The sequence below is a fragment of the Mus pahari genome, chromosome 19, assembly GCF_900095145.1.
Source record: "Mus pahari chromosome 19, PAHARI_EIJ_v1.1, whole genome shotgun sequence".
Lineage (NCBI taxonomy): Eukaryota > Metazoa > Chordata > Mammalia > Rodentia > Muridae > Mus > Mus pahari.
Genome location: NC_034608.1, coordinates 29,844,146 through 29,866,498, shown reverse-complemented (window position 1 = coordinate 29,866,498; position 22,353 = coordinate 29,844,146). Strand labels below are relative to the sequence as shown.

General features: G+C 48.9%; 1 protein-coding gene across 1 annotated transcript in view; it reads right to left on the bottom strand.

Annotated features, from left to right (window-relative positions):
* The window catches only part of Col4a2 (collagen type IV alpha 2 chain), a 138,101-nt gene that overhangs the window by 80,702 nt on the left and 35,046 nt on the right, over nt 1–22,353 (bottom strand). The window contains exon 4 of the mRNA XM_021219872.1: nt 16,002–16,082. Coding sequence (XP_021075531.1) covers nt 16,002–16,082 — 81 coding nt within the window. The remainder of the gene's footprint in view (nt 1–16,001; nt 16,083–22,353) is intronic.

Genomic DNA, 22,353 nt, shown 5'->3' with positions numbered 1-22,353 from the left:
CCCCACATGGCTNGGAGGAGGAGGAGGAGGAGGAGGAGGAGGAGGAGGAGGATGCTGTGTCCCCACATGGCTACCTCTGCCCTGCTCCCACAGGATAGCTGTTCCATGCAAGACAGTGTAGTAGACTCCAAGATAGTGTTCCATCAGTACCACCGTCTCAGGGATGAAGGAGAGTCCAAGTAGCCCATGGCAAATGCCTCTGGAAACCAGAAGGGGGCCAGCCCTCCAGGGTTGTAGGACAGAGTTTGTTTGCATGCACTATCATGGACACTCTTAAGTCCATTCTGAGCTATGGAGGGGGAAATGGGGCCACGTGGTGGGAAAGCCACTAGTGCTACCCTGCTCTGGGGGTAGGGATGGGGGTGGGGGGGAGGGAGAGGGAGAGGGAGAGGGAGGAGTAGGAAAAGTAGATGATTGCCTCACAGTAGCGACTGTGGGCACTCTGCCCCGTTTTACAGAGGGAGAACCGAAGGGGAAGGGTGTGCCTGTGCACGGAGTGCCCGGGCATTTTGTATGTCGGAGCTGGAGCTAGACTCTGAGATGAACTTCCTCACACTGGCAAACTGGTGTCCAATTGTAGGGCAAACTCTGCCTCACACAAGCACATTAGCCTGCTGTGGGACGTCTCCCCCCACCTTGGGTAGGGGGAGGCCTGAGAGAACCAGGGGTTGCAAGAATGACTTCCCAGACCCACAGCCCCCACAGAAGAGCTCCTGGCAGAGCTTACCACCCTTGGCTTAGAGGCGGAGGCTTGAGAGCCTTCCAGGGCGGTCAGGGTGTTCTTGAGCTCAGGAATGCTCTCAGAGGGAAGGTTTCATGAGACGGTGGTGGTGTAATCAGGCTAAGGTTAGGAGCCGGGGTGGGGGGTGGGGTGGAGTGGGGTGCAGTGCAGGGCTGGACTGTGGCAAGCAAGGAGTTAGGGAAATCATGGTGTCAAGGGACTCGAAGGGAGCTCTGGCCATATTTGCAGAAAAGCCTCCTGGTGCACACTGAGGTGACGCTCTGAGCAAGCTGGGAGCTGGACGATTGTAATTTCTACCACAGCGCTGTCTCCAAGAGGCAAGAGAAGTGCACACGGGGGGATGGGGAGACCGGAGAACCAGTCTACAGAACCGTCTCCTCCCTGGCTCAGCTATTTTGTTTAGAAAAAGAAACCACCCATGGAGAAATGAGGTGAAGGCCGCAGGAACAACTTTGGACCACTAAGTTTCAAGTATGTAAGATCGGCTCAGATATCCAAGGATGCTCATGGGGGGGGGGGGCAGCACTGGATCTCAGTTCAAGTTTTGGTCCTGGACTCTCCAATGATGTGATTCTGGGCAACTTACTTCATTTAATTTCCTCAAAACTGAAATGGGGACTACTTCGCAAGATCTATCGGAATTTCTCAGACATAAAGCGCTCCCAATAAGCTCTGGATCGCCATAGTAACCAGGGGGATGCCGCCCTCTCCTCCCTGTAACTCACACCAAGCACTCAAACCAAACACGGTGTGCTGGTGATTGATGCGGTACGGCTTCAGTTTGGTCGGATACGGCAAGTTGCAGGCTTCGTGGGATTCCTGGGATCCTTAGGTGGCTGTGTAGTGTTAGGTGAGGTCCTGGGCAAGCAGGGATTCAAGTAAGGATAAAGTCAAATGGTGTTCCACTCTGGCACACATGCCACCAAGTAAGAGGGCAAGGCAAGTGCAGAGGCAGGAGGGTACCGACAGGCGTGAAGACAGGATGAGTTCTCTCTCACAGAGGTAAGACTCCCAGAGTTCTTAAGCATCAAGACACAGGCATTTCCAGCATACGTGTGTCTGTGTCACACTCGAGAGCTATGAGTCTCGGCAGGTCAGGCTGCTTAGCCCAGGGAGACCCCGTACATGTGGTCGAGCCCAATGCAGAGGAGAGAACACAACCCTCAGCTCAAACTCTATGTCCCTGGGTTTCCTGCTGAGTACAGGCTGATGAGCAGCGGGCCACACTGTGAGCAATGTTCCCTGCACTATTCTGATTTTCCTTTTCAAAGAATCACAGCCCAATACTCCACTCCGCAAAGAGTTTGAGAGGAGACACTCTAGTCAGGCACAGTGAAATTCACTCTTGAAGACGTACACTGTGTCTGACGAGCACCCAGGTTCATGGAGGGAAAGAAAGTGGACGCTGACGTGGTCCCACCGTGCTGCCTCATACTGGGTATCTTTCAGAAGACTGGAAGAAGGGGTCCCCTGACTTTGAGGGTCCAAGTCAGTCTGAGGATTCTAAAGCCCAGATGTGTTATTAACGTGAAATGGGTACCCCGAATGAGTAATACTCTAGGCTTGGAAAACTCACAATCAAGTCATCATGCTTCTCTTTTAATTGGAAAAAACAGGTGAGGGACACCCTACCCCGGAGAAAGGTGATGTGGTCAAAGATAGACTTTTAGTCTGGATAGTAAGAAATGGAATAAACATTCCGCCATAGCTCACGTACGTCAGGACCCATCTGAATTTTGGAATTGAGATGCTGTGAGTCAGAACAATGGCTTCCCACAACACCATTGTGCACACGAAGACGGGAAGCCCAGACACAAACAAGAGACAAACAGTAAAACCTGCCAAGAAGGTACAGGAAACACTTGCTCATGTTCACCCCCAAAGTGGAACAGGACACTAATTGTTTTTTCAGATGACTGTTAAAAATAAGGCACTCTTTACTGTAGTGGCCACAAGATGGGATTTGAATGCAGCATTGTTTAAAAGAAAACAAAACCTCTCATTATAGCCACTGTTTAAACTGGAAGATTTATCTTTATAGGTTATCTCTCCTGGGCAAAGACGAGATAAGATTTTTATAGACAAGAAAAGGCCATCTTCTGCAAATAACATGTGTTAAAAATAATCACAGAGATAAACAAACAGCAAAAGGTTTAAATTTCAGACAACAGGACAATACTGCGAGCGTTGGGTGAAAGAGTAGGATGTCAGTAAACCCAGCTATGCAGGACTGGTCTTCTCGTTTAATCCACTGTGCCCTGCTCAGAAGTCACCTGAAGGAAGGACAGAGAGTCTACCTGGGTCTTCACAGACAAAATTTACCATTAAACAAAAAAATTATGCTGAAGGACTCTGGGCAGGCCTTTGTGCCTCTTCCACTCCCATTCGAGGTCGTAAGGCCCCTCGCTCAAAGGAACCAACTCTGAGAGGGGACTCTGAGCCTGAGGGTGTGTTGGGGACAGTAAGGTCCATGGTCGCTGTCGATTTAATAAGTGTATTAAATACTGGTGTCCGTGATTCATTTGCAGTGTTAGCATCTGCGAACTGAGGTGAAAATAGTTAGAACCCCTGGAGTGGGATTGGGGGCAGTGGAGAGCCAAACAGTGTATGTGGGGGTTACCCGGCTCCTTAGGGTAGACTTTAATCTTGGCTTTGCTGGCCCACTTTCCCATCTGTGAGCAGACTCCCCAGATATGTCTGGAGTTCACGTGGTTCAATGCCAAGAGCAAACAGGGATCAATAAGGGACATGGTGACAACTGAAGAGTCATCTCAGGGTACAGCCAGCCTCAGGCCACAGGCAGCAAAGTCTCAGTGCGTCTGGAGGTCCCATCTCAGTGCCTATGGCTGCGGCCGGAGAAGAAGCACATGCAGAGGCAGGACGAGTTGGGAGACAGCGGTCAGTAAGCCACTCCGCATCTGACATAGACATGGGACGAACTTTAAAAGGCAACAGTGTATTCAAATAACCTCTCAGGACATTAAACAAGTACACACTGTGCCTCTTTTTAAAGTTTCAGACATGTGCTAAAAATAACACAATTCCCATAGTGTACAACATTAGGCAATAAAAGGGTTTTCTACGATGGTAAGCTGGAAAGACAGAGTATAAACTTTAATGCACGATGCATGTAAATGCCTGCATGCACACATGCAGGGCATGCAGACGCTACAGTGCTGGGCATGCTGGCTGCAGCACATGTCTTAGCTCTAGGAAGCGTGGTGGCAGCCAGAGAGTCCCTTCTGTCTCAGCAGCTGCTAGGAGGGCCTCTTGAACATGAGGATTGGTCTTGTCCCCCCGTAAATGTCAATGTCAGAAGACAACTTATTCAGCTCTGCCATTGGCTTTGGCTTTTCCCATGACTCATCTCTCCTTCCAAGATAACTGACATTTCTGAAGGGCTCCCTTTTTATTAAGTCTTATTTCCCTCTACTAAAGAAGTCATTTTCATTTTCTGCACTTGGGAGGCCATTTTTCATCCACAAAGTCCTTTCTGTTTATTTCTTTGTTGCCTGGTTCTCCTTGAGGGTATGCAGACAGCCACATACCCTGTCTACCAATGCTAGCCTCAAAATAAAGCCCCCAAAATACCAGTGGCAATTCACAGTTAGAAAGATCCTTCTTGGTCCATGGCCACGTTCATGGGATGTCTGTGTTTGAACTAGGTCAGATTGAGATGAGAGACAGACAGATATACAGAAAGAGACTGGTAGGCAGGCAGGAATGCATGTATGCATGCAGGCACACGCACATACTGAGAGAGAGAGAGAGAGAGAGAGAGAGAGAGAGAGAGAGAGAACAGAGAGACACACCACTAAGGGGAGAAGAACCCCCCCCCCAACTCTTTTCCATACCAGCCACTGCAGTTACATTCTTTAGTAATTCAACAGGGCTCAGGATCATCCTAGACTGAGGTTCAAAGGCAACTGACACAGTGGAAGACCAAAAAAGAAAATCTCATAGAGAAAGTCTGTTTTGGCAGGTTGACCTATCTATCTATCTATCTATCTATCTATCTATCTATCTATCTATCTATCTATCTATCTATCTATCTATCTATCTATCTATCCATCCGAGACTAGGTCTTACTATGTAGCCTCAGCCGGCCTGGAATTTGTAGAGATCCATCTGCCTCTGTCTCCTGAAGGCTGGGATTAAAGGCGTGCACCCTCACATCTGGCTATCTTGGTAGAAATGTATGGGCATATTTGGTCAAGGTGGTGGGAAATTAAAGCAGAGTTTCTGAAGCATGGTTCTGGTCTTCAGGGAGAGGTTTGCCCTACTCTACTCTACTCTGTCTGTCTGTCTGTCTGTCTGTCTGTCTGTCTGTCTGTCTCCCTACTGCTGAGGCAGCAGATGCTGAAGAGAACTGAATTTGGTGATCAGGGTCTCAGAATGGAGGGCAGACAAGCTCGAGAGCCATGGCTAGAGGAGAGAGTATCTAGAGAGAAATAGAAACAGACAAGAGAATCAGAGAGCCTGCTTCCCCTGCTGACGCATGGCTGCCCTTGGGTTTCTCCCTCTCGCCTGTGGTGCTGGAAATGAGCCCTAAGCCTTCATGCACAGCCAGCAGCCATTCCAGCACTGAGCCACGCCCAGCTCATCCTTGGAAGTTTTTGTGGAGTGAAGCTGTGAGCTTTCGTGTAGGGACTCCATGTTGAGTGACAGTCCCAAAGGAGAGCTCAATCCTGCAGTCGGGAGGCCTTTGAGCCCAGCATTTACCAGCTGTCATGTTTTATGGTGATACGACAGAGTCTCTCATGTAGCCTTGGCTGTCCTGGTTGGCTACACCTTCACCCCCTCTGTTCTGCCTGGCTCTCACTCTGAGAGGTTATGAAGCTTTTCTGCCGTTCCCTTTCCTCCTAGGTTACCGGGAAAGTCTGTCAGACTTCCATCTCTGGAGCCATCTCAGAACAAAGGAGCATCCCTCAGACTCAGAGCTTTCTTCTTCTCTGCCTTTCTTAGGATGCAGTTAGGTGCCCAGCCGATGGTCTACACTAGTAATTTCTTCACTGTGCGGAGAGAAGTGGGAGTGTTTGTAAAATGTTAGGAAGGTTGGCTCCTGCAGCTGCTTCATGACTCTGTCTGTCTGTCTGTCTGTCTGTCTGTCTGTCTGTCTGTCTGTCTGTCTGTCTGTGTCTCTCTCTGCGTCAACCCAACGGGGTACTGCCGGTCCTGAAGGCACACACAGCCACTTTCACCACACCCAAGAGAGGCCTGTTCGGCTGACTGACGTTGGCTAGGATGTGGCACACGGATCTAATCTAAAGTTCTCCGACAGTTGTTATCAGGAGCCCCAAGGATGTCACGCACACGACACGCATCCTTTTAAATGCAGTTATTCTCACGAGAAGTCTGGGCCCACCAGTGCTCTTCAGTTTTTATTACGGAGAGCCCGACCTCAAACCATCTGTTTCTTTATTTAAAACAGGCCTTGGGGTTGAAGCTCAGTCCTGTGCCTCCCAAAGACAACAGCGCAGTAAAACCCAATGCTGAGAGGGTCAGGGGAGCCAGAGCGCCGCATACCTCACCCACTCGACGCTAACTGCTTCCACACCCTTGCTTCTCTCTTTCTTTTTTCTATTGTGGTCCCAAACCTTCCAGAAAGTACTTGGGAAATGTAAATGTTTGTCCTCTAGTGAGTGTGTCTTTTCTGCCGTCTATGTGTTAAGGGAAAACTGGCCAATTAATGCTCGTCTGGGGCAGCATTTTGAGCCGCTATTCCTGCAGCACATCTAGAACGTCAGTGTCTGTCTGGGCTGGACTTGGGGATCTTTTGATCTCTCTAATCAGTGGGGACATGTGGCATTTGGAAGGCCGCTTTGTGCTTCCCATATGAGTCAGACATCTGGCCACTTGAATGGTCACTTGTCCTCACCACCACAAAGAGCTGGGGAACACCAGAGGGGTGAACTGCTCAGGGCCACAGGCTGGCCAGCTTCTAAGGACAGTTCTGAGATTCCCAAGGCTGTGAACGATAAATTAATTTAGTATTTGTCCTGATACCAATGACGGAAACACAAGATGGATGTGGCCTCTTTCCTTTGAGTATTGAAGAGTGCAGTTCTTGCTGCTGCAGAGATGAGGAAACTGAAACCTTTAGCCCCAGAATCCATTGCATCCGTGCACGGAGAAAGAGCCAGCTAAAGGGTCCCCGGGAGAAGAAGGCATAGAGAGTTGTGTGGTGGGTCATTTCTGTCATACTCTCCTCTCATTATTGTTTTAATTATGTCTAAAATAAAAGGAGGAGAGTAGCTTTGGTAACCGTACAGACTCTGTTACATTCCCTTCGCTCCCACAGTCACCAGACAGAACCAGCCTGCAAGGATGCTCGTATAGAGCTTTGCGCAGACTAACTCCAAAGAGCCTTTGTGACCAGCTGAACTGTCGGACAAACTTCGTCACCCCTTCCATATGGAGACCCAGTGGTCCCAGCTGCCCCCTGAGGGAGATAAAGCCACACGAGGGTCTCGTAACCCCGCACAACACTTTCTCACAACTTTGGCCCTTTGAGAGATCCCGTAATTGTCAAGCGTGAACTGGAAGTGTAGAAGAGAAACAAAGGCCCCGACAGCAGCGCGCCTTCTCTCACAGAGAGGGGAAAATGCTTGAATGCCCATGGGAAAAAAAAATGCTTTAATGCCCAACTTGTCAAAACATTCCGTCCAGAGGTGGGAAAGGGAAGCCGTCTGCGGTCAGAGCCCTTGCCTGCTTCACAAGAGGTTTCCTTTAACTTCGGTAATCAGCGGCCTGTGGGAACTGGTGGAGACCGGCTAGCCCCAAGCTGCCTTTCGTAGTCGGTGGACCACGTGGATGTGACTCCCTATGGAGGAGTGATCAGAACTCTCAGATAGGCCTTCTCTGCATGTCCATGTCTCTGAACTTCCAAACCAATGGCTCCAACTGTCTATCCTGTTTTTTTCAGAAAAACACCTGCCACCAGGAACCAGGCACCGAAAGGGTTAAACACTCTTTCCCCCCCCCCTCCCCCGCACTTCGTTGCCTCCTCTGAGCTAGAAGATTCCTTCTCTAGGGTTGGCTTGTTCTGATGTCAGTTCAATGGTCCAGAGGGCATCTGTAGCTCGGGAGACAGGGCTCTCTCTGATTTCCAGGGAGTGGGGCATCCAAGAAGGATTCTGAGAGTCGGCTCAGAGGAGTACAGTTACTCCTGTAACTTCAGGAGTCAAGGTGTTTAACTGAGGGAGTCTGTCAGAGGCTGCCAGCGTACTGTCAGGGCGTATGAGTGTACAGAGCTCATCTGAGGGACGAGGGGCAACAACATATCTAAGCACTGCAATTCCTGGGGACAGCCTCCACCGTATCAGCGCCACTGCCCACGGCTGCGTCTCTGTCCTGGGTGGCCACTAGTTGGGTTTTAGTGTGCCTTGGCTTAGCTGTTACAGTAAACAGCCATGATGTGGATGACTCCTGTTACAGCCAAACTTACACCAAAGATTTCCCCATTTCCCATTTTATAATAACGCATTGCGCTGATAAGAACAGACCTAGAGTAGGCTTAGGTAAGTTCAGGTAAAGGGGATGATGGTTTCAAAGATGACGGAAATACATTTTCCCTCTCGAGTGTGTGTGTGTGCAGTGTGTGTGTGTTTGTGTTTGAAGTGTGTGTGTGTGTGTGCAGCGTGTGTGTGTGCAGGGAGGGTGCTGGTGACTGAACCACGGAGCTTGAGGTTACCAGGCGTGTGTTGTTCCTCAGCCCCTCCCCAGTTCTGAGCACACCATCCGCCAACCATGGCGTTCTAGCTACAGCGATGCTCTGTACCTCTGTTCAGTGAACCTGTGTCAAAACTTATCTTTTAGCAATCTTTTTTTTTTTCTTTCTGTAGCCCAGGCTGCCTTTGAGGCCCTGTTCTTCCTGCCTCTGGGGTCACAGGTGTATGCCATCATGCCAGGCTATATTTTTTTTCCTTTTATACGGACCGCCATACTGGCCTGTTTTGGGTATCAAACCCTGAATAATATTCCCATTGTTTTCTGACATATTAAATATTATCACATTAGGATAGAGTGGAGGGGATTCTTTGAAACAGCGACTTCCCCTTGCAGAAAGATAAAAGAATCCTCTTGCTCAAATTAAGAGTCCCTGTATTCCGGAGGCAGTTGGATCCCCAAAGTCCCCAGTATAAAAACTACCAGACAGACAGGCAGGGATCTCATCAGAGAGACACAAGGAGCCTCACATTAGAAAAGCAAGAAGATCAATTCTTCTTAGAGGCCTTGGAGCAAGGCAGAGAGCTAGTGACCCCCGCCCCCCAACCTCCCAGGAACTCCTTTTATGGGCCGATTGAGACCTCATCAGTCAATGGTCTAACACAGCTGGGCCTCAGCCTATTTACTTTTGAGATCAGATCTTATTTGTAAAGATCTGAGCTGAATAGGTCACAGATCCTGGTCGAATGTCCAGGGAACCCTGGCTTTCTATTGTTCCATTCTTCTCTGGGATACACTATCTGGGATATTCTTACACATTGACTAAGAGTTCATTCTCTTTCCTTCTCCCTTTGTTCCTCCCTCCAGCCTCTCCTTACCAGACCTGACCTTAAGGACATGGACACTGTGCCCTGGGCTGGCCCATCTCCTTCACTTGAGTTTATCAGTTGAGGTAAGAGCTAACGCCTGTCTCGCCTGCTCAATAGCATGGTTCGAATACTCAGTCACTGCTGATCAAACACGTTGGAAGGAAACTCTTTTTGAGTGATCACATTTCAGGAACATGACCACAGAGCTGCAGACTGCTTGGTACGCTCGGGTGGTTTGGGTTCCTCGGTGCTGCCTGACACACGCGCTGCCTGTAACCTACTCCCATGGTGGTCACTTAACTGCTGCCTGTAGCCCATTCCTGTGTGGGAGCCAGGTTTTGGGTCCTTCACAGCATTTTCTTAGATTCAAACTAGACCCATATTTGAATGGAGCCTAAAGCTCTAGCCCCAGTCAGCTTCCCTTCATGGACCGTGACCGCCCTCAAGAAAGCTTCCTAGATCGTGTCTTATCCCCTGCAGATGTCCTCCAGGCTTGTGAAGCCTTGTCCCATCTTTTTCCAACTTAATTTTCCTAACCCTCATGCACTCAGGTCCCCTGTGGGCAACCCCACTTTATCCCTGAAACGCACGAAGCCCCCTTTGTCTTTGGGGACACCATCTGCTGCTTGTAGCTGCTGATGCAGAGGCCATGGGTGCATGTTACTTACTGGCTCGCTCAGCTTGTTTTCATATAGAACCCAAGACTACCAGCCCAGGGATGGCCCCACCCACCATGGGCCCTCCCGCCCTTGTGGTGCTGGAGTATAGATTCCCATGTGCAGAGGAAGCTGGGGGTGTTTCAAAGTCCAGCACCATATGCACTCTGAGGGGACATAGCCTTGATCCATATCTGTCCCCACGAAGCCCTCAGGTAGCCAAGCTGTAGCCCTCATGCTTGGGGCTGTCAGGTCCCTGTGTTCCCTGCCCTAGTAATATCCATCTCCTGGTTCCCGAAGTGGCTGAGAACCACACAGAGACTGGAGTCCTAGGGACCTGGAAGCTAGCTTGCGTCTTTGCTATCCGTGAATGAGTTTTTCTGCCGTTTCCTGTGGTGACTGTCTGAAACATTGCAGGTGACTTCTAATGGGTGAATGGGGTGGCTGTGCCATCTGCACCAACCTACCAGTGAAGAGGGCATAACCACAGCAACGCTTTCTTAGAGAGAAGACCCTGTCAATGACTGGATGCTCTTAGCTGCTGTGGCCTCTGTCCTTTCTGTTCTTGATCTAGTTTTTTTTTTTTTTTTTTTTTTTTTTAAATCATCTCAGAGTCTCTGCTCCTCATGGTCAACGGCAAAGACTCAATGACAAGGCGTGCCTCCCTGCTATGCTTCTTTTTATGCTCACTGTGTAGCCCTGGCTGGCCTGGAACTCAGTACGCAGACCAGGCTGGCTTCGAACTCATAAAGATGATCTACTCAACTCTGTGGGATTCAACAGGCACCACCAAGGTCCGCCACTGTACCTACTGCTTTTCCTGGTTTCTTTCACTTTGGTTTGCATTGTTAGATTTAAGGAATCCCGGGAGGGCGAGAACTATTGTCTCCCAGATCAGAGACCCAGGGTCGGGGTGGGAGATTCTTAGGATGTAAAAGGCAGCAGCTAAGCCTTCCTCAGTGCCTTGAGGCACCCACATCATGCACACACAATGATCACATTTTAAAAATTTAAAAAAAAAAAAATTTAATGGAGGCAATGGACTTAACCAGCACTCATGGTCAAACATTACACGATAGAGGGTCATGACTGACTAACTGAAAAACAAAAACAAAAACAAAAAAAAACCCCAAAAAACTAAAATCACCTCACTGGTTTTTAACCCGTGCGTTGTGACCTCCTTGGCAAACCTCTATCTCCAAACATACTTTTGATTCATGACAGTAGCAAATAGTTAATAAGAAGCGATGAAAATGATCCTATGGTTCGGGCTGTACTGGCTGGTTCTGTGTGTCAACTTGACACAAGCTGAAGTTATCACAGAGAGAGGAGCCTCCCTTGAGGATAATGCCTCCATGAGATCCAGCTGTGGGGCATTTTCTCAATTAGTGATCAAGTGGGGAGGGCCCATTGTGCGTGGTGCCATCCCTGGGCTGATAGTCTTGGGTTCTATAAGAAAGCAAGTTGAGCAAGCCAGGGGAAGCAAGCCAGTAAGTAACATCCCTCCATGGCTCTGCATCAGCTCCTGCTTCCTGACCTGCTTGAGTTCCAGTCCTGACTTCCTTTGGTGACAAATAGCAGTGTAGAAGTATAAGCTGAATAAACCCTTTCCTCCCCAAGTTGCTTCTTGGTCATGGTGTTTTGTGCAGGAATAGAAACCCTGACTAAGACGGGGGTCTCCACTACCTGAGGATCGGTATTAAGGGTTCACAGCATTAGGAGGGTTGGGAACCATGATCTAGACCAACCTTGGAGAGCTATGGAGCTCACGCAAAGCTGCCTTCGCCTGTCCCTCTCTGTTTTCTGTTTATTAACCTGTTAGGTCGTGACTCCCTGGCTTTGGACATTTCTGTGGTGGAATTCACTCCATGTTTTCCACTGAGCTCCCTGCTGGCTTCACAGTGTATGTAAGAAGAATGGGCAGGTTAGGAGGTCTTCAACCATCTGTTAGAACTATGGTGTCATAATTCACCAGAAGAGGAAGGTTAGCCTCCTGCTTCGCTGCTCCTGGCCTGAGCAGGGCGGAGGAGGACAGAGGGCCCTGCCACAGTCCCCGCCTCTTGCTACTCCAGTCCTGTGCCTCACAGGAATTTTCTAGAGACTGGTGGGAAGCAATGACCACCCCCAACCCCCGCAGCTCAGCACACGGGGTGGAGAGTTGTGCTCTATGGATTTTACACAGACCCGCTCACTCTGTAACTTGAGCATTCTCTTGGAACTGGACCACAGTGCATTTGTGATTTCTCCTCAGAGTCCAAAAGTTATCCAGTGACAGAGTTTCTGCTGTTGGCTGTCACCATGGAGAGAACACAGTAACAAGGGTACCTTGTCCATATAAGGCTGAGTTAGCAGAGCACACAGCCTGCAGGGAGGCTTCGTGGCAGCTACAGCAGCACCGTGGGGGAAAATATATGGTAAGCGACCCCAGGGGAAGCTGTGGGAAAGAACTCACCATGCACAGGCTCCCTGGAGTCAGGCTCCGCCCTACTGCTATTTTTATAATAGCATTATTTAAGAAAAACATTATAGAACTAAGAGCAGTTCAGAAGCAGCCCTGCTTTCTGCAGAAACAAGTATGGGTGAATATGCTACAAATCCTCTCTGCGTGCATGTACCTGGAAATGGATTCTAAATTTTCATCCTTGTCTGAGATTAACACACAGAGTTGACCCGGGGAAGAAAATACCTTTGGTAAAATGTCCAGTGACATCTTCAGAAACCCATGCCATCATGAGTCTCCCTGCCAGCTCTGTCTTACCCTGCAGTGTATAGTGTGGTCTACTTGGATTAACATGTTGTGTGATGACTGAGCCTGCATCCTCATGGTATCTTTCTGTCCTCTCACAGGTGTAAAGACGAGATCGAATCATGGGAGTGTGCCCTGCCGTGTGGCTGGCCGTGCAAGCATGGGCATATTGAGAAGATGCTGGTAAGGTGAAGTCCCATGTTGGGTGTCACTGCCTCGGTCTTGACAATCTGCCTAATGATGAGAAGTAAGCCATTCCAGGCTAAGCTCTGATGACCTGACTGGTCAGACAGTGAAGAGAAGAGTTAGCTCAACACTTTATGTGGCCATGGTTAAACCAGACCCAGGTGTTTACTTAGGGAGGGACACTGGGAAATGACAAGACCTCAGTAGCTGTGCTGTGGACTCCCTAAGTTTCAGACATGTAGAAACCCTTGACAGCTCCTTCCTGGAACCTCTTATAAGAGACTGTGTGGCATGTGAGAGTACACTGCCCTGCAGATGAGTCTGTTCAAACAGCATGAGTGGCCTTCAGGGAGAAGAACATCCTCAGAGAGACATCACGCAGACCTCTCCTCCGTAGGCTCTGCCCTGGGTAATCATAGCCGGTGTGGCATGCCAAGAAGGAGCTGCGGAGCTGCTCCTTGGGCTCACGTCCAGCTTATCCCAGGAGGCAGAATGCAGTGTCCTCCCAGGGTCTAACAATCTCCTTTGCCTGGTTCTGGAGATATCTGCATAGTACCAATTGATCTGCTTTGTGTCCATATAAGGAGGCTGAGTCAGTCAGAGCTTAGAGAGCCTGTGTCTGGCCTGGGGAGCCAGTACCTGAGGTCGAACACCCCCACCACTCACAAACCATCTCATCCTTGGTAAGATCTATAGCAAGGGACCAAGAGGATTTTAAATATCAAGAAATGAGGCTGCGAGTGGTGGTGTACACACCTTTAACCCTAGTACTCAAGAAGTAGAGGCAGGAAAACCTTTATGAGTTCAAGACCATCCTGATCTACATAGAGAGTTTCAGGCCAGCCAGGAAGACACAGTGAGACCCTATCTCAAAATAAACAAATTAAATAATAATAATAATAAAAAAAACAAGCAGTGCAAAAATAAATAAATATAACATTATTTATACTATATATGTCTGTCCTTTTAAAAGGTTGACAAATGATCTTCAGCTAATAGTCCGAAAATGACTCAGTCCCAGTAGAGAAACCTTAAACTTAGTATCGCTGCTTTTAGAACTGGGTCTCCTCATGCATATCTGTGATCTCTGACATTAACGCAGTCTTCGGTCTGCCAAGTCAGCAAAGACCTTCACATCTGAACCAAGGGCCCTTGCCATCAAGAGCTCCTGCAGGACCTTGAGGAGGGGGGTGTGGAGATGCAACATGGAATGGGTGTGTACCCCAACCGCAAGGGCTATGCTGCAGAGGAGGAGCAGGAACAGCCGCTCTAAATGCTGATGGGGACAGACAGACCTGGGTGAAGCTCACTGGGGATTCAAGAGTCACGGTGACTGACAGCTGTGGGACGAGCATCACGCACACATGGTTGCTGTCCAGCTGTTTTGGTGAGGCAAAGGTGAGGCAGGCAGGGTGTGGTCCCAGAAAGAGAGATGTAGCAGGCAAAGGTGGCGCTGTGTGGAACACTACTCTCCACAACCCCACACATGAAAACTGGCCTGGGGGCCACGCCTAGGTCCTGACCTTGGGGATGCTAAGCTTATGATTCTATACTGAGTTCCATCCACCCTGGTGAAAAGACTGCCTCCTTTATAGAGTGAAAAATGATCTAATTGTATCTTACAAGACTTGAAGAAATAGTTAATAGTCTGGCTTACATTAATTGTTGGAGAGTCTAAATTTATTTTTAAAAACCCATCATGTGTTAAACATGTCTGAAATATAATAATATACTAATTTAAAATTTATGGTTTACACAGTAACAAGCCCATATAGTATCTTCAAAGGGCAGACAGGAAGAAAGAGAGAGAAAGAGAGAGAGAGAAAGAGAGAGAGAGAGAGAGAGAGAGAGAGAGAGAGAGAGAGAGAGAGAAGGAGGGATAAGAGGGTGGGAGGGGACTGGTTGAGAAGAAGGAGGAGGGAAAGTGTGGGGTGGGGGTGAGGGAGGGGAGGGGTGAGTGTGGTCTCAGCACATTGTGGACAAATATAATATTGTCAAACAATAAACATTGCTTAATGATGAATAGGATTCACATATACCTTTTTAAAAAGAAGCATTAGTGTATTGTTGTGCGTACCAGAAAATCCATCTTTCTGGCAAGATGGCTCAGCCGTAAAGAGCATGTGCTCTTTTTACAGAGGACACAGTTCAGTTCCAGCATTCATGTGGTAGCTCACAACCACCTTTAACCCCAGTTCAGGGGGATGTAATGCCCTCTTCTGGCCTCTGTGAGCATGGCACACAAATAGCACACATACATACATACATACATACATGTAAATATTCAAACAGATACAATAAAAAGTAAATGAAAATGTAAAAAAGTAACCCTGAAACCGAAACACCAGTTTTAAGGGTAATAGAGCAAAGGCAATCACCGGAAGACTGAAGGAACATGGTAAGCCCACTGCCGAGTGGTTGCCATGGTGATCTCTCAGGTGACCTTCTCTTTACTTGTCTAGGAAGTGACCCTCATCAAGCACAGTCAGGGTACAAGTGACTTCAACCTTGAGATTCTTGTTCATGGAACAATTCCCAAAGCTCTCAAGTTCGCACACACCCATGCTGCATCACTGGGACAGCCATGTTCTGCCTTATATAATGTAAGTTTCATTATAAAATATTTGCCTATGTAAATCATGAGTCTAGAACATCTCTGTATTAACACACACACACAATTAATCTTCAAAAACCAACCTTTTGTCCTCACAGCACAGCACAGCACAGCACAGCACAGCACAGTGCAGCGCAGCACAGTCTCTTACCATCTTTCCTAAACATTACAATATATCATGCAAATGTCTCACATTTAGACACATTGTTGCAAGTAGCCCTGAGAATGAACACATCAGAGGACAAGCACACCTTGGGGCTGTGCTGTATAAGGAACTTGAGTATTCTCAGGCTTCGGTCTCTGGAGCCAAGTCCCCATGGTTACCTAGGGACATCTGCGTTTGTGTGTATCTATCACCATGAGAAGTAGGACAGTGGCTCCACTGGAGCCCATTTTGTGACTTATTGCACAGTGAAAGGGAATCAGCTGTATCGTATCATCATAAAGAGTGATCTGACTGGTCAATTTAAGGCACTTTCAAACAGCGTCAAGAAACATTATTTTACACTGCGTGACTTACTCTTGCTCCTTTTTCCGGGTAGCACTGGCAACCCCCGCTGCAGTCTCTCCCTCCGCAGGGCACATCCAACTTCTTCACACCCTGTAGAAACCAGACACAAGACAGAGTTTACTTAAGAGTGTCATCATATCCCTCTCCGTATATCCTTACTCTAACATCAAGCCTTCATGCAAAATGGTCCACAGGCCCCTCTTAGCACAGATGTAGGTACAGAGTCCCCACCACCGTGCTGTCCCAGGCAAGTGCTGTCTCACGGTTGTCCACACCCAACACCACTGTGGCATGCTTGTGGCCCTGAGTGAGACAAAAGCTTGCTGCTGGCACAACACATTCTGCCGGCGACAGCCTTGTGAGGAGCACTGACTACAGATGCTGAACCAGGAGCCTAAACGCAAAGAGCAGAGGAAACATTCCTCAAACCCAGGGCTGCTCAGGGAAATGCGATTGCAGAGCCTAGGAGGTAGATTCTCGGTGACCTGGAGATTTAAAGGCAAGTGAACCATGGTGGGAGGGGTTGGTCTGACCACTCTGGTTCCTACCATGGAATGACAAAAGGAGGGGATGCTCCTGAGGAGACAGGCCCTGGAAATACACCTGTGAGCATGATAGCCCCAACAGCACTGCAACTCGGGTAGACGCATCATCAGGAAAGCCCACCCCTGTCTTTCTCCCCCTAACACCCATGCTCTCTGTGGTGAGGAGGGACAGCTGAGGAATGAGCCTTTCCTAAGCGGTGGGTTGGTTAGCTAGGGTAGCTTCTTGAGTCTCTAAGGCCCTGGGGGGGGGAGTATTTTCTGGCTTCCTTGTCCCCCTCCCAACATTTCCAATGAAAGAATGAAGAGCCTGGATCAAGTGGCCAGGGGTGGGGCTGGGGTGGGGCTGGGGTGGGGCAGGGAGGGCTGGACTTTCTCTCTCAGACTATGCCCCCAGGACATAGAAAATGAAGTGTCCTTTTGACGCCCTTTCTCCTCTTCTTACCTAAGTCAAGTACCAGCTGTGGTCCCCCTGATCCCCCACAGACAGGAGCAAGAGAGTGCGCAAGCGCGGAGACTCAGTCTGTCCCATCATGGCCACAGCCTGCTGCCATCCAGCCCACAGAGCTCAGGTTGTTGGCAGTTACACCTAAGGCAGTGTACGTAGACATTGTTTGCTTCCGACATTCACTCAGCCAAGCTTTCTGCAAGTGGGGCCCAGCAGATGACAGTACCCCTCTAATGCCAAAAAGCTTTTAACCATAGAATTAAAACTGCCTTCTATACTTATATATTTTTGTGCACATGTGTGTTTTGCTGGTGCGTATGGAGAGGTCGGTGAATAGCTTGTGGGATCTGGCTCTCTCTTTCTTTGGAATCATGTGGATTCCAGGGATGGAACTCAGGCCATCAGGCTTGGTAGCAAGTCCTTTACCTGATGAGCCATCTCACCAGCCCTAATGCAGAGTGTTCATTCTGGGTTAAGCCACGAAGTGGAAGGTCTCAGGGAGACGCAAGTCTCAGCACAGGAGCCCATTGTGTTCCTGTGGAGATGCCAACCGTGTTGCTATGGGTCTTCTCCTGTTTAACATGGCTTGCAGAGCCCAGGATTCATCCACAAGCAGCCATGGGTATGCAGGCCACCACTGACATCTGACTCAGCACCATCTGGCCATAGTTCACCCAGGGGAACTGCAAGCCTTCGGGCTCTTTTTGTACAGACATTTCCTCCAGCGATCTCACCCCACAGCCCTGTAGTTGGAGCCCCATAATGATTCTCTACATAATCTACTGTCTGATGGCTTTCAAAAAGCCCAGCGTTCTCACATCTTTTAAGAAGCAGTTCCCCCCACAGCTCTTTCTTGAGTTAATAAAGCAGCAGGAGGCCCCTGGTGTAAGAGTAAACATATATAAAAATACCTTAATGCCTTTGAAATAGGAATCTATGCTTTTATCAGGCCGTGTGTGGTGTGTGTTTGTGTGTGTGTTCAGCACACATTTCACACTGTGGCTCATCAAGTCCAGGTTTTGAAAATAGTATTTCTAGAAATAAAGTACAAGTTGAAATGTGGGTTTCGTCAAAGACCCTGGGCATCGAGGCACGAGCCTGGATGGGTCATGTGACCATAACCCAGCTAGGCCATTATCTTGGCAGTTGTCTTTCATTCACCAACAATTCACTCAGGAGTTGTTGGGAACGCGTTGGGAAGGCTTCAGTTGAGACGGGAAGGACCTATGCTCTTACTCTCCAGCTGCCGCCTCATAGGGCATTTTTAATTTCGATTTTAGAGCTACTTGCCAAATCCCTGGATATAAATGAATAGTTGAAATGACTTTAAAGGTTTCAAATTGATCCGACTGGCTTCCTAGTCTGGTGGTTGGGGCTGTCCCTGCATTTAATTGTAGAAACTAGCAATAACAGTTGGAGCACCCTGTCTCCTGAACTGAGGGCCAAACAGCACCGGGAGGTGGCTTAGACATCAGGCCAGTTTTACCATGGCCCTTCCAGCCATCTCACCTGTCCTGCAGGGGCTCTCTTACGAATTCCAGCATCTACAAGAGCCCTCAGGAAGTCAGCTCGAGTGTCTGGTCTCTAGGACAAACAGAAATATTGACACACTGGGGCAGAGCATGTGCTCCAGACGGACTCTTAGAGACCGGACATGTCTCTGGACTGAACGACTGCATTCGCCCAGCAGGATGTGGGGCTCTGGAACATTCTCAAGATGTGAATGCCTTCCTGAGACTGTGGGTGAGGATAGAGGGGAACTGGTATGGACTGTGTGTCTGGAGATCTGTCCCCTGCCTCAGAAAGGAACTGTGTCAGTGCACACGAACCATCAACCCACACTTGGAGTCTGATTCTTGATTCCATTACTTGGCACTATCCAAGGAGAAATCACAATCCCAGTTCCTGCCGAGTACTTAATAAAAATGGTGGTTCCTTCCCCTTGACCATCTTGGGGAGCCTGCTCACCACCTCAATGATGGAGACCGTCCTGGACTTTATTTCTCTTCTCACAAGAGTGAGCTTCCCCTTTTGGATCCTCTCTAAGCATCTTGTACTTCTCATTTTACAAAAATCACAGGTTAAAACCCGGGCCCCGGAGTATCTGGCCATAGCAGCTAAGACGAAGTTCCTAGGATGGGGAGGATCCCATTACCTCACCGGGCGCTGTGGGATGCCCACATCCATTCAGCTGAGCTGGCCAGACTGCTTTTGGGATGTCATCAACCCCAGGGTAAAAAGAACTCACGGCCCAAGGTGGTATTACATCAAAGATCCCCTAAAGTCGCCATGAGAGTCCCATCCCCTGAGACACCAGCCTTGTGTGTCCTCCCTTGGGATTCTGGGCCCAGTAAGGAGCCTGTGTCGTAGGCTCGTTGTCCTATGAGAGGGTATCTGGTCCTCCGAAAGCAAACTATCTGGATGCTTGCAAGGGTGGCTGAGGCCAATCATTGGCTTTCTCTTGACAAGCTCATTCACTCCTCGCTCACTTGTGGACTTGCATTTCCCATTCACACTCTTCTCTCTCACTCACACTCACCAAGTCCCTCACTCGCACACGCCAGACATCGTCTCACCCTCAGCTAACTGCTTACGGTGGACGATGTACTGTGCTAGGCTCTGGCATAAAGCAGAGACATGTTAGACACAGTCCCTGCCTACATTGTGTGAGAATAAGTAGAGAAGACTGCCTAAGTATATAAGTCAATGCCTATATCGACATCCTTTGGATTCTGTTACAACGTTTTGAGGAAGAGGGTATCTGGAAACTAAGCCAGGAAGGAGGAGGTGATGGGCAGAAGCGTACTTCTTGACAGACTCACTCAGACGTCCCTAAATGCTGTCCCTATGCAGACTGCCTTGCTGGCATCTGTCTGTGGGCCACACTCCCAAACACAACAAGGACTAGGGATGTCAATCATCAATGCCTTCCTGGAGAAATCACACTAGCCCATCCAATCACCACCCCCCAGACCAGACGCCGAACCCTGCCTACTAAATCAGCTCTGCAAACAAGACAGAAGACTGGCTGTGGCTATCAAGGGAGGTTGAGGGGACTCTAACGTCTCCTCGTCATCAGCTTGGACAAATAGGCTGTATTGTGGATCCCCAGTGATGTGGAAGTAAAGTTAAGTCTGTAGCGGCGAGAAGTCCTTGCATACCTTTCCCAGGAGCAGAACTGTGTGGGCAGCCGAGAGCACAGCAGAACGCCACGGTTCTCAGAAAGTCAAGCAGCGCAGTGACAAAGATGCTGGGTGAGCTAGAGGATGGAGGATCTGGAGGTGGCTTCATAGGTGAAATGGGAGGAGAGGCGATAGTCTAGAGATAGGGATTGTCACCCAAATAGGTCACCCCTGAATGACAACTGTGCTCTCCGTAGCTCTGGTACCCTAAGTGTGGAGTGCGGGTGTAGAGCCAGTCAGGAACATGGCCGCCGTCTGCGTTCTCACCCCATTCCATTTCCAAGTCACACGCATGCAGACATGGTGAAAAGAGAATGCTGGGATTGGTTCATCAAGGAACAGGTCCACACGCGGGTGTACCACCCGAACACGCCTGTCCTCATCCACAGGTGGGTCTGTCACTGAAGCGGAAGACAGAAGAATCTCCTATAGGTTCAGTGCGGTCCATGGTCAAGTGACCCTGAGCCTATTCTTCCTAGGAAATGCCTCCTTAGTCCCCTCTCTGCCCTTGACCTTGTTCCTTGTGGGAATTAAGAGAGTTCTAGAGCCCAGGTCTCAGATGCTGGATTTCCAGTCAATGTGACAAATGAATTTCAGTCCTTCTCTTTCATAAGTACTTTCTTTTTAGGGCTCTTCACTCTGGGCTGAGTTTTATCCTACCCTGAATTGATACATAGCAATGCTGCCTGGTTGGAAGTCACAGGAATGACCCAGGCCACTTAGCAGCAGGTAGCAAAGTGAAGGCCTAAGAGACATTTTGTGGAGGATCCTGACGGCACTGCAGTTGTCCGTAAGCTTCTAGGTGCAATGGGCAGGTACTGGACAGCCTCTCTCTCTCTCTCTCTCTCTCTCTCTCTCTCTCTCTCTCTCTCTCTCTCTCTCCACCATTACTTTTGCAAATATCTAAGACTCCCCATATCTTTCCCATGTCCATCCTGGATACCCCTACACCTCTCTAGATACATGCTCTGGGTTGTCAGTGAGCTGCTGGGCTCTGGAAGACCAGATGTCATAACATCTTGTAAGGAAAGCCAGGCTCTAGCTTCCTGACCCAGGCTCCTCGCAGGCTCCATCGGAGCCTCTCGTGCCTCACGCTGCCGGCTCTCTGGTTCTTCTGCCATCTATAAATGGAATGTGTCGGGGTAGGGCGGCGATCAGTGCTAGCAGCTGCAAGATTAAGAGCACATCCGGTCCCACGGTGAGTGGCGCTGGCTCCCAGCCGGTCCAGCAGTTCTTGGCAGTGACAAGACAAGAGTATCACATCGCCTTCACCACGGACCGTCTCTCACAAGACAGACAGGAAGTTTCTTCCCTGCCTGGTGAATACTCAGGGTATACTCCGTCCCGAGTGCCATGCAAGCCATTCAGCACCAGTCCTTCCTCAGACACACCAGCACTTACACCCAGGGCACTGAAGACGATCTTAATACCTGAAAATAAAACCCACAAGTGATCTAAAGGCCTCAAGACAATTTCTCTAGCTACTTGTGCAGACCAGCCATGCACAGTAAGGGCATAAATCAATAGAAATGCACCCAGGTCCCTGCAGCTGTGAGTCTCATTTAAAGTTGACACACCATATGTTCATGAAAGAGGAAAAAGTACAGGCTATTGTTTTTTGATTTGCACATTAAAAAAAAAGTAATGATTACTCAAATTTATATGAAGATCCAAGAACAAAACTCAACTGTCCTAAAACAAAGAATATTTGTCCTCCACATGTTCCAAGAAACATCTTGTCCAAGGAAGTAGTTTTAAGCCAGCACACCTCCAGCCAAAAAGAGCAGCTTTGAAGGGAACTTACAGAGATCCCACCACACATCGCCCCCAGCATCCAACCCCAACTTCCTCTGCAGAGGAGTCTTGAATAACCGATTCTAAGCAGCTTGAGAGGTAGGCCTTACGGCCAGAGGTAATATGGTTCCTATTTTCAGGCAATCTATACAAGTCTTTGTTTTGTCACAAGTCCAGTCAAGCTGGGCGTTCTAAAGATCTCTTTAATCCAGCAACAGGCCGACTAAGGGGAGAGAGCCAGCTTGGGAACAAGGCTCCCAGTAAAGTTCTATTAGTTTATCAAAACAGGAAGTATAAGCCATTTCCGCACATGCAGCTTTAGAAATTAAGGAAATAATTCCAACATGGTATTAGCAAGACAAGGTATATGGAAAGGAAACGCAAATCTCAGCGGC